The following is a 13,399-nucleotide window of genomic DNA, read 5'->3' on the forward strand; positions in this document are numbered from 1 at the left end:
TCAGAAAATAAATGCCTGATTACTAACACTTTTGTATAGGGAACTAATTTTACAGAAATTCTCTAACTTTTTTGCATTTTCCGCAAAGTTCCCTTGTACTTCAGACTAATCAACTTTACACCGGTAACCTATATCCATCGACGAAGATTATTTGGTGTGTAATAAGTGACATATTGGCGATAAATTATGACATAACGTAATCGTCTTGGTTTCATCTGTTGCTGCTTGGCGTGAGGCCAACGCCATCTCAAGAGTCCTCAAGGGCAGACATGTTTAAGTCTTAGACATTGATTTAAACGGCTACGAATTTTGCGTGGCCTTCAACTCATATGTTTGGGTTCAATGTCGATGTCGTCGGGTAATCTTTAATATATTATTTAGTACTTTCATTTAAGTTCGCAACTTTGTGAGATTAAAAAAAAAAGAATTTTGAAGACTTCGAGACATTTTGTTCACTTATTTAATATTTTCTAATCCACTTGAATTAAACGGCTGTATTAAAATAGCACTGACTAAAGCGTTCATTGTTTTTACTATACTGCCTTGACTTGAAAGTCTTACTTGATTAGTCTAGCATAATTTATAATGTGATTTCATATTATGAAATCCCACAGACTTCGCTGGTTCTGTCCTATTAAGAATGGGAGAGGACCGGGCTGTCAAGAGGGCGTACGTGGGAAGACCGACTTGTGGCCGCCCGGTAGGTCGCCCCAGATACCGCTGGGGAGACAGTGTGGAAGCGGATCTGCGTCAGCTTCAAGCCGATAATTGGCAGGAAACGGCGCTGTATCGGGAAAAGTGGTGTGCTCTCGTTTCGGAGGCCAAGATTCTCTTTGGGTCGCTGAGCCGTAATAGTTAGTTAGTTAATTTTATATTTTTAAAATAAATATCTAAATCTATACCCCGAGGGTGGGGCAAACTTTCACTGTACGTCGACATCTCCTGTCTTGGGTTGCGCCTCGCGGGCCATGATTTTACTATAAAACATTTAATATGAAAGCAAGTCTATGACTGCTTGATAAGGGGTCATGCTCCAGATTTCTGCAGAAAATCAATAAAATAGCCTTTGCACATGTCACCCCGTCTCTCCGTAATCTTTCCGTAATCAAATAGCCTCGCTACATAAACCCAATGTCCTTCCACCGTATATCCCACAACACCAATGACCGTATTCCACCAATACGGTCCGACCGCAGCCGGATAAACCCGGGTAACCCATTGGAATGACGTGAAGCATGCAATTTGAACGATAACAATACTGTATTTGCGCGTAAGGGGTATATTGATCACTAACCACCAAATTTATAATTTGCAAAACAAGAACTTAAATATTCTTCAACAGTATCCAGGAGTATTCAATTCATCTTTGTGACGCCTCGTACTACATACATTTTGAACACAGCTGCTCACTACTGTACACATTAATTTATAGTTTTTACCTACACTACATATAAACCTAAACTGTGTAATACACGACGTGTTCTTAACTGGTGTCACTTCATAGTAATACAGAATAAAGGTTCTTGCTTTCTTTTAACACATCTAATTATCTACCTAGTTACTTAGTCTAGTCCCCGAAGCATATCGCTTTTAGAGCTTTGTTTAAAAACGTGCTAATGGGTGGATGAATATTGTTTGGCTTAGCGTTTTGCAACTTTTCCATTTGGCAAACTGCATTTTCCACTAAGCGCGAACTTTTCAGGTTTGTAATAAACAAACATAATTTTACCTTAATGGAATATAACGTCAAAAAGTCATCAGATGCAAAAAAAATTGGGGCCGAGTTCGGAGGAGGATCTGTTTTTTTCGGGTGGTTCATTTCAGTATTTTATTTTTCGTGAGATAATGGCGTATTAAACTGTTTTCACTTTCCTGTCCGCAATTATGTCGTGGCCCCTTTAGATGATTGTGTGATTTTCGGTAAGGGTATAATTATAACATCTCCTTTTTCAAATAACTGAGAATGACAACATAAACTATCGACTTCGAGAGAATGTCGACAGTGAAAACGTAGAAAAGGGAAGTGATCGCAACTAAATCTCTGCAATTTTAAGCAAATTATGCCAATATTTTCAGCGAATCGGAGATACCGGGTACCAGGTACCAGATTCATAAATTTTTCCCATTGTGTCCGCGAGGTTGTGCCAAGATGGGCCCTGCGACGAACATTTTACAAACCTTTTTCATGAACCTTCGCTTTAATGATTGTTTTGTATGACCGTAGTCCTCTTCTCCCATACGTCATCACATCTGCAACAAATGCTGCAAGACCTCAGCACGGCGAGCCTTGAGGTTGGACTTACAATGAATAGAGCGAAAACTCAGTTGATGACCAATCAAGCTAAACATAGCATTGTGGTGGATGGGCAGGATATACAATATGTTGACGAGTACGTTTACTTGGGCCAGATAGCATCCTTCGAGAACAGGCGGTCTATCGAAATCGATAGACGTATCGAGAACGCCTGGAAGAGCTTCTGGTCCATGAAAGCGCTAATGAAGGGCGACCTTCCCTTGTGTCTCAAGCGCAAACTCCTTGACATGTGCATCCCGCCCATTCTAACCTACGGTGCACAAACTTGGTCATTAACTGAGGCTCTAAAATCGAAACTCAAGGTTTGCCAGCGTGCGATGGAGCGTAGTATATTAGGTGTTCGCAGAACTGATCGGATCAGAAACACGGAACTACGCTCCAGAACTAGAGTTGTAGATGTAGGCGTCAAGACCGCTAAGCTTAAGTGGGACTGGGCTGGACATGTCTGCCGCATGAACCCAGAAAGGTGGGCCAAAATGGTTACTGAGTGGGACCCACGGAACACAATAGACGGTGCAGGCCGGAGTTCAGGCAGACCGAAAAGGAGATGGCGGGACGACTTGGACGCATTCTACCCCAAATGGTGGGAAAATGCCGATGACAGGGTCGAGTGGAAAAAACGAGGGGAGGCCTTTGCCCAGCAGTGGGACACCAAAATAGGCTAGAGAAAAAAAAAATAATATTTACAAAATCACATTGACATAAGTAGACTCGTTTTGGTTGATTGGTCATGCAAACGTCTGTAAGGTTTAAGTATTAGTATGTTCGAATCCATTTAAATTCAGCACACTCATGGTATGAATACTATGAATACATAATTTATATTTCTGGCTAAGAAAGCAAAGCGTAGGTCGCTTTGTAGGGAAGCCTGTATTCAAAAACGGGATACGTAAGAATGGTAGGCGGCTGCTTGTAGACTATAATGCTAAGAGCGTAATTGTATGACTATAATGCGTCGGTTACAACATTTTGGATTGTTGTTCTGAATGAAATTGTATCGCTACGTCCTTTTTAGGGTTCCGTAGCCAAATGGCAAAAAACGGAACCCTTATAGATTCGTCATGTCTGTCTGTCTGTCTGTCCGTCTGTCCGTCTGTCTGTCCGTCCGTATGTCACAGCCACTTTTCTCCGAAACTATAAGAACTATACTGTTGAAACTTGGTAAGTAGATGTATTCTGTGAACCGCATTAAGATTTTCATACAAAAATAGAAAAAAAACAATAAATTTTTGGGGTTCCCCATACTTCGAACTGAAACTCAAATTTTTTTTTTCATCAAACCCATACGTGTGGGGTATCTATGGATAGGTCTTCAAAAATGATATTGAGGTTTCTAATATCATTTTTTTCTAAACTGAATAGTTTGCGCGAGAGACACTTCCAAAGTCGTAAAATGTGTGTCCCCCCCCCTGTAACTTCTAAAATAAGAGAATGATAAAACTAAAAAAATATATGATGTACATTACCATGTAAACTTCCACTGAAAATTGGTTTGAACGAGATCTAGTAAGTAGTTTTTTTTTTATACGTCATAAATCGCCTAAATACGGAACCCTTCATGGGCGAGTCCGACTCGCACTTGGCCGCTTTTTGTATGACTTCATTGTGGCTAAATGTAATGTATTATGTAAGTGGTACGTATATAGATTTTCCTCACGGAGTATTTCTGTTGAATGAATGTTATTTTAATCTGTTAAACCAGAGCCACAAATCGAGATAGAACACGCGTGAGAATTTGTATAAAATCTTGGTTCATTTACAGGCCTATTCGAACGTACACTGATATCGGAATGATATCTAAAATGATGTAATTTAGCTAGCGTGTTTCTCGCTCGTACCAATAGATATACGGCCAAGTACGAGTGATATGCACGGTAACTATATATAAATGACATCATTTAGATATCATTGTACGAGTACGTACAAATTGGCCCGTGTGTTATTTTTTTACCCACGACGGCAGCGAAGAGGTTTTTTTTTGTGTCGTTTGTTAAGGAATACAAATTAATATTCTTATGTATACTTGGTCAACCAGATCATGACAGTAGAAAAAGGCGGCAAATTTGAAAAATGTAGGCGCGAAGGTATATCGTCCCATAGAAAATTTGAAATTCGCGCCTTTTTTTACTGACAAGATTTGGTTGACCAGCTATATTTCCAAATACACGGACTGGTTTAATTGTAAGTTGTAACCCACTGTACCTATAGACACCCAGTAGTTTCAATCGCAACATACCTTTTCCCCTCTCAATTCAAACTGAAGAAGAAGAAGAACATGGTACGAGTAGATAGCCACAACCACAACCTCCACAATAAACAAAAGCGGCCAAGTGCGAGTCGGAGTCGCCCATGAAGGGTTCCGTATTTAGGTGATTTATGACGTATAAAAAAAACTACTTACTAGATCTCGTTCAAACCAATTTTCGGTGGAAGTTTACATGGTAATGTACATCATATATTTTTTTTAGTTTTATCATTCTCTTATTTTAGAAGTTACAGGGGGGGGGGACACATTTTACCACTTTGGAAGTGTCTCTCGCGCAATCTATTCAGTTTAGAAAAAAATGATATTAGAAACCTCAATATCATTTTTGAAGACCTATCCATAGATACCCCACACGTATGGGTTTGATGAAAAAAAAAATTTTGAGTTTCAGTTCGAAGTATGGGGAACCCCAAAAATTTATTGTTTTTTTTCTATTTTTGTGTGAAAATCTTAATGCGGTTCACAGAATACATCTACTTACCAAGTTTCAACAGTATAGTTCTTATAGTTTCGGAGAAAAGTGGCTGTGACATACGGACGGACAGACAGACGGACAGACAGACAGACAGACATGACGAATCTATAAGGGTTCCGTTTTTTGCCATTTGGCTACGGAACCCTAAAAACAGTATCGCTTAATAAATATGCTTGTGGAATGCCGCGATAGCACTGAATTTGTGTTCATAGGCATGTACCTAAAGTCTATTTTTTTATTCCGTAGACTGAAATGACATTTCATAGTATGAACATCATGTGTCATCTCATACTATGAAATGTCATTTCAGTCTACGGAATAAAAAAATAGACTTTAACTAATACAACTTTTAGTATAACCGTCCCGCTCTCACCCATACACTGAGCGAGAGCATCGACACTAATACAATTCTCGTGCTATAATATTTAATGTAGAATAAAGCGGTGTCAGAACACAGTCATAGTTTATCTACGAATCCGCAGCAACGAGTATTGACTTTAACTTTGCATAGTTTGTTGAGCTGTATGATCGGGCAATTACTGTTTATCTAGCCGCTGGGAGTTTTGCACTCATAAAGTGGATTCACTCAGCATTTTAATGGTTTTCATGAAGCCGTGACTGTAGATATAGTGACTATTTATTACTTTTAACTAAGATAAGATAAGATAAGATAAGATAATATTTATTCAATAAAACTTATGCTAGTTTGATTTTTACACTGGTAATTTTGCAATATATACTTAAGTAATAGGACATTCATACATATTATTTTCTAATACACTTTAATAAAGTTAGAACTAAAATACCAACTATAATTTTATTTTCAATTGCTAAATATAATTTAATAAACATACCTAAACTAAGTAAACATTTACTTGTATCTTAGGTATGCAGATTTTGTAGGTCAATGAGTAAGTGGGGAAATGCTTAAGTTAACAAAAATATTATTTATAATAACAATAAACTAAGTGACTAAGTTCTACTATAAAAAATGTTAAGTCGTGACATAACTATACAATTTGTACAAATAAGTCTATCCTAATTTTAAATTCAATGTAGCTCATCAAGTAAGACGTTGTTTGCGTTATCTACCTTTGTTGATATGTGCAGCAAATGGCGTTTAATCGCGGCGCTCTAGTCGCCTTCATAGTCTATGGAATTTAAATATCTAATTTGCGCAAATTTCATCGCTGGACACTGCTCGTCTCCGGTTTTATGATTGCACGGCTTCTTAAAGCGTTGACATGTAGCGCATTTGGGAGGATCGCCTTGTTTTGTGCACTCTTTTATACTGTGTCCTGATGACCCACAATGTCCACACGTAGGTGCTGTATCTCTGCAATATTTAGCCGAATGGCCGTATAAATGGCAAAAATAACACCTGGTCAAGAGAGTAAAGTCTCGTACTGGGCAAGATGTCCAATTAATAAAAACGCGTTGTTGTTGTATAAGCATTCGTCGTATTTCGGCTGTGCATTCTAGAATGTAGTTGCAGGTGGATAAGTCCTTTTTTCCTGATTTATGACTAAGTTTCACTGAGCTCATAAATATGTCCCTGGAGAGACTCGGTTGAAGGTCCACAAAGTTTTGTTCGAAAATACAATCGAATACCTCTTTTTCGGTCATATTTGTCGGGACTCCTAGTATGATTATCTTCGGTCTCCTTTTGGTCGTGTCTTCCACTTTAAGTCCCGATTGCTGAAGCTGCTGAGATGCTTTAAGCTTTTCGAGGTCATCCTTTCTATCAGTGCTGATTATGATACCACCATTCTTTGTCTTCCTCATACCGCGAACGTGAAGTTTTAGGGCCTCTGGCTTGATTAAGTTTTGGATCAGGTGTTTGGTATCCTCACTAGATTTTTCTTTATCTGCAGGATAAATAGCGATGCTGCTAGTATTGGTGGGCACCACAGCTGAACTTTTCCCGGTCCTGACCATATCAGCGAAGGATTGTTTTGCTTCGGTTGTTGTTTTAGCTTCCAGGCGCTGCTTGATTTCATGAAGTTGGGTGCTAATGTTTTTTTGCTGGGACAGGGTATTCACTTGAGCTTGGCAAAGTAAGAAATTCTGTTTGACCGCTTGATACTGAACAGCCATTTGAGAGATTCCGCCCAAAACGCTTTTACTAAGCGTGTTTATTCTAATTTTTTGGTCTGAATTTAACTTGCCCTCATTTGAAATGGTGCAAATTTCATTAAGGCGCCTTTCAATTTCGGATATCCAATTCTGGATTTCGGCAGTTGATACAATTTCGGGTCCTTCGGCTGGTGCTACGGCTACCGGGGTTCCTTGGGCAGTTTCCATAGCCGCTCTTCTTTCTGGAGGAGGGCTTCGCAGAGTTCGTGAACTTCTATTAAATGCGTCTCTACCAGTCATCGCAACGTTGTGAAATTGTATCCATTACACAGTCTGTATAACTCCGCGTATATTCACAGTTTATAAGAAAAGTGCTGACACTGATTTGACACCGTTACAATTTTATTGTTATGAATAAATAAATAAGTGCGCAGTGGACACGACCACCAACGACGGCAGTCGGACAGTTCATCAACTACAACAACAACAAGCTTTATATCGTTGGATGTACTTTAACTACAACAACAACAAGTTTTATATCGCTGGATGTACTTTAGCTACAACAACAACAAGCTTTATATAGCTGGATGTACTTTAACTACAACAACAACAAGCTTTATACAGCTGGATCTACTGTAACTACAACAACAACAGGCTTTATATAGCTGGATGTACTTTAACTACAACAACAACAAGCTTTATATAGCTGGATGTACTTTAACTACAACAACAACAGGCTTTATATCGCTGGATGTACTTTAACTACAACAACAACAAGCTTTATATCGCTGGATGTACTTTAACTACAACAACAACAAGCTTTATAGCGCTGGATGTACTTCTCTTGCTTCTTCTGATACATGATTTTTTTAACACTTTATCTACGCACATGTCTCTAGTGCTCTATAATGCGTTCAGAAACCGTAGGAAATTACCAGCTTTATTACAACCAATTTTACTATGAGAACTTTCTTATCTGTGGTAGTAGGTAAAATCTGTACTTTAATGTTATTACATTACAGATTTTTTGTAACGTTATGAGTTTAAATTTGGAACAGCAGTCAAAACTCACGTGGGTCTCTATTCTAGTATCCATAGATATGAAAACAGTTACGAAACGTCAATTTAGTATGCTTTTTTAAATATAAACCGCACTATATTTGATCTCGACTGACATGAGAATAGGGACTTCATTCGTTTGTCTAGTAATATAAAAAACTACGGATGCGTGACATGCGTGAAAAAAGTTTTCATTCACCGCCATTTGACGTACAGTTTATCTTTTAATTAGTTTTAAGTATGTGATTAGATAAAGTAGTGTATGTAACTGTACATAATTAGGCATTAAAACACTCGTGTGATCCTATCAAGAATCTCACTAACGTTCGTTTCTTAAACCCACACTCGTATTTTGATGCCTTTCATTATGTAGCAGTCACATAAACTACTATTAAACTCTCGCGTTTTGTACATATAATTAATGTCATTAACGGGTTGTTAAACGTCGGAAAAAAGGTATAATAATGAAATTATACGCCTTAGACCCGTTAATGACATTATTTTTAAATCAAAAAGTAGTTTATTCCTATCACCATTCTTGTGTCCGAATGGTGTCCATTCGAAGTCCAAATAAATAATGAAATAAAACTATTAAAACGGATTATATCGCGTATATTAAATTTATTCTACATCCCGACGTTTCGAACCCTTTACAGAGTTCGTGGTCGACGGGTGACTGCAAATAATTAACCAAAAATAAATTTAAGACCTTTAAAGACTTCGACTTAAGCGAACAGTAAAGTGAAAGTGATTGAAAAGGCGGATCACATTATGACGAAAGTGTCTCAAAAGGCTCATTGATCATTCTCTGTCACTTTGACATTTGTGTTTGTCTATTTGAGAAATATTAAGCGCATTTTAATTATCCTGGGGCGTTGTAGGTTTTTAAATATAAATCTTATTCTAATTTATATGCTAGGCGCGTTAGTCTTGGGTCAGATAATATAATTCAGTTTATAATATTCCTTCGGCTACGGCTACGATATCGCATAGACAAAGATTTATACAAAATTTCAGGAGAATTCCGCTATAAATTAGCGGTTTAAATGACTGCTGTACTGAATTATGGATTCAATTAACATAAACACACTTTCCAGCCTAGTGCACTAAGTAGTTATTTTATTGCCGTTTCGTTGGCAGCCTGCCAACCGTGCGGGTAGCAAGTTCGATCAAACTTGCGACGGTATTGTGAAATAACGTTCATAAACGGATATGACAGTGCTCAATACAGGGTGGCCAAAAAGTCGTGGATCAAACGAAACAGGGAGATAAAGGAGGTAATTACAAACAAAAAATCTTTCTACAGCATGGCCATAACTTCATTGTACGAAAAGTTATGATTTTTTTTAATGAAACTACCGAGTTTTTTTACAATTTAATCGAGTCATAATACAACATCTTTTGTTTTATTGCTTTTAACCTGTCGAATCCCACGATATGACGTCACCATAAGCGTTCTGGCTCATATAGGAGCCGTGGGAGCTGACAGATTAATCAATTTATTTTTTTATTCATTTAATTGTAAAAAACTCGGTAGTTTCATTAAAAGAAAAAAAAAAGAAAAATTCATAACTTTTCGTGTAATGAAGTTATGGCTATGCTGTAGAAAGATTTTTTCTTGAAAATTACCTCCTTTATCTCCCTGTTTCGTTTGATCCACGACTTTTTGGCCACCCTGTATAACGTTGTTTTACTTTGGAAAATAAAAAAGTCAAAACAAGAGATATTAAAAATACCTTCCTTCCCAACAAACAATTAGGCGACACTTAGCACCTATTTTATAACCTTAAGACAGAACGGCGGTACAATAGCTGCATAGTCTTAGCCTACAGGCTGAGGTGATATAAAAGTGTTTAAGAGGTTTAGCTATAGCTTTAAGAGCCACAATAACTATTTTAACCGCTATAATGCATGCTAAGCAGCTAGTGTTATAGCTCAAAGTGAATTTTATAACCTTAGAATCTATATGAGTTATAAGCAGCTGCAATTTGCACTTATGGTTCTAAAAAGGCGATAAAAAGTCTCTTATAGCTCCTTGCATCGCTAACGTCACTTAACTCCCTTGTATCACTTACAGTAGAATAGAGAATATATTAGTCGCTATTATAGATCATGTAGTCGCAGACGAGCGTTATCCAGTACCTTAATATATCTTATACTGTTATTAGAGACCAACTTACAAGCTAAGCCTATAGCGCCATGTTAAGATGGCTGATGAATCAATGAGCAAATCAAAAACTATAAATTAGAACGTAAATACTGAATAAAAATGCATAGCTTTACTCAATATTGATCTAATGTTAGTATTACTATATTTAAAACCGGAGTTCACAAATAATGTAAAAATTTTCGAAAATTAAATACGATGGACCACAATTAAAGAACTATTACATTTTGATAAATATACCAAGGATCAGAGGCCCTTTAAAATGTTGGTAATAATACATATAGTAATTGACAGTGTAATTAATTTCGCCGTCATAAATCTGCAGATAGCGCTGGTACCAATGCACTATAATAATATTTCCTTTTTTTTTATCCGCCATTAGATTTCACTTCAAGCTGCCACAAGGTAAGCTTACGAACAATAATACAAAAATGTAAACATCTACAACCAAAGAAGATAGTGAGAAAGGAAAATAATGTACATTTACCTTCTTGAGTGTTACAAATGTTGACCAGAAATGACAATATACCATCTAAAGCTGAAAGTATCATCTATATAGACCCATACTACTACTCAAATAGGTAATAGTCACTTATATGGCACCCCTTTAACTCCTAAGTACTTAAACAATGCTATTATACCACTACTATAGCGCTCTGCTACCTCTTATTTCAACCTGTAACCCCATTGTAGCGCCATTTTGCAACCTCAGATGTTAAAATTTGTGCCCAATCCGGGGATATTACGGGGTTATAGCCGGCTATAACTCCTATTTTTAGAACATCAATAGAACCAAAGGAGCGATGGAACGGTTATATAGATCTCTTTTACCTCTTATATTTAGCGCCTAATGTTAGTTGGGTTGTCAATTTCCAGAGAGAAAAAGGGAACTATTACGTTTGTACGTAGACGCGGTCGTCCACTATCGTCATAAAAGCATCACTACATAGTATAAAATAAAACAAAGTCGCTTCCCGCTGTCTGTCTGTCCCTATGTATGCTTAGATCTTTAAAACTACGCAACGGCTTTTGATGCGGTTTCTTTTTAAATAGATGTAGTGATTCAAGAAGAAGGTTTTTTATGTATAATTTGTTAACCCGTTCGAAGCCGGGTCGCTAGTGTAAGATATAATACTTACCTGTTGGGTTACTGTTCTAAGTAAGAAAATAAAAAATCGTGGCTTCCATGGTTGGGACTGCAACTTTATCTTATTTAATTGGTATTTATGCAACAGCTTAACTCGAGGTGTGCAGAAGCACGGCACGTACGCCTTAAATATGACGTTGGTTAAATTTGTTGCTTCATAAAGAATACTTTAAACCCGTACGTGGCAAAATTGTGTTATTAAATGCACGACGAGATATCGTTTTGGTAAATTAACAAAATCTTTTTTAATAATATAAGGAAACTTGTTTATTCCTTTTTATTTGTTTTAAGCCCAAGCATAAAATAATTAGATTTATAACAAAGTAGACTCAAGTGTCATGACAGTACTCAAATGTTCTCTACTAATTTAGTAATTTTCATTATCATAATCATTTATTTATTTCACTCATGTCACTAAAAAGAAGTTGAAATTTTAAAAGCGAATAATGTGGACAATGATCTCGAAATGGGTGAAATTTAATAGACAATTAAAAGTTAGAGGAGTAAAAAACATTCTTAAAGTGCGGGAGCGGGCACTTTAAGAATGTTTTTTTCAATTTGAATGTAAGTTTATAGAAACTTCGTTGAATCTAGATTCAGAACCGAAAGCACGTTATCTCTCACTAATCGTCACTTTTGGTGTGAGCGTAAATTCATTCAAGCAGGCTGCAGCTGAGTGATTGGTCATATTCTACTGAAGTTCCAACATAAAGTCATGGACCGAAGCAAAGGAATGAACTATTCGTGACATAATCCGCTTCCCAGATCTCGTTACGTCACACAGACCTTTAAATTTACCCCGAATACTGCTCGTTAAAAGTTGTGAGCCGTCGCAACTGTTAAACAAGTATCGTACGCTCCGTCTAATCCACGTGACTGACAGAGTTACGGACAGTGTGGTTAAACGAACAAAATATTTATGTTGTGTTGTGTCACTCCAAGACTTTTCCAAGGGTTTCCAAGATCCGCACACATGTTCCGAGTAAGATCTACGGGACGCAACAGACAGGACGTTAAGCGTCGCTACCTTCTGGTCCCGATTAATATGACATACGAAATCATCGACATGAGAAAAAGAAGAAGAAGAAGAAGGGTATCTTAGTACATTTAAGGTAGACGTCCACAGGGCGGCATCGCACGCATCGGACGCATCGCACGCATCGGACTTATCGCACGCAACGGACTTTAGTATTCTTTGTATAGGAAGTCATACAAGTGCGTCCACTGATCCGTTGCGTCCATTGATCCATTGCGTCCACTGATCAGTTGCGTGCGATGCGTCCGATGCGTGCGATGTGGCCCTGTGGACGTCTATACCTGAATACTACATGCATGTAAATCGGGTACTAAATAAATGTATTATTCGGTATCACGCTTGCTCATGGATAAACAAATTCATCCATCACTATACGGTCATCCATCACGAATTACGCATTGTTTTTATTTCGCCGCGTCTGTGAGATATTGATTCTACGCCGGGTATCCGACTCGCTCTCATACTGTCCATAGTTCTATTGAATACCTATCACGATAGAAAATTAGATAACTAATTAATACAATTTTTATCATAAATATGATGCGTTGTAATTAGAAAATTACTAATTAATGACAAAACTCTCGTTACGATGGCCGCTACAATAACGAAGATTTTTTTCTGCTCGTCGACTGCAATGCTTGAATTAAGACTTCGTATACCAAAGTGAAATCGCATACTTTTTTCACTATGGGACCCCAACTCAACTATAATATTTATTTCGATACAGTTTAGTCAACTATAATGAAATTGACCAATCGAAAGCGCGGAGCAAGTACCAGGGCCTCATGAATTACGAGAAGGTGTCGTTGACCAACCGGCCGGGGGCGCGGGGCGCGGGGGCCGGGTCGCGTACGAGTAT

The 13,399-nt window shown here is 37.7% G+C and overlaps 2 protein-coding genes across 2 annotated transcripts in view; one reads left to right on the forward strand and one right to left on the reverse strand.

Moving 5' to 3' along the window:
* Positions 1-13,399, forward strand: part of LOC134651660 (syntaxin-binding protein 5-like) — a 376,139-nt gene that overhangs the window by 152,085 nt on the left and 210,655 nt on the right. The window lies entirely within an intron of this gene.
* Positions 6,167-7,431, reverse strand: LOC134651611 (uncharacterized). Its single transcript, XM_063506709.1, has one exon. It carries the CDS (start codon positions 7,429-7,431, stop codon positions 6,190-6,192), a length of 1,242 nt encoding a protein of 413 aa, XP_063362779.1. The 3' UTR covers positions 6,167-6,189.

Source organism: Cydia amplana, chromosome 10 (assembly GCF_948474715.1).
Source record: "Cydia amplana chromosome 10, ilCydAmpl1.1, whole genome shotgun sequence".
NCBI classification, from domain to species: domain Eukaryota; kingdom Metazoa; phylum Arthropoda; class Insecta; order Lepidoptera; family Tortricidae; genus Cydia; species Cydia amplana.

Bases quoted from the DNA above. Each gene is read 5' to 3' on its own strand.
- LOC134651611 (XM_063506709.1), bottom strand. From the start codon at position 7,431: ATGACTGGTAGAGACGCATTTAATAGAAGTTCACGAACTCTGCGAAGC.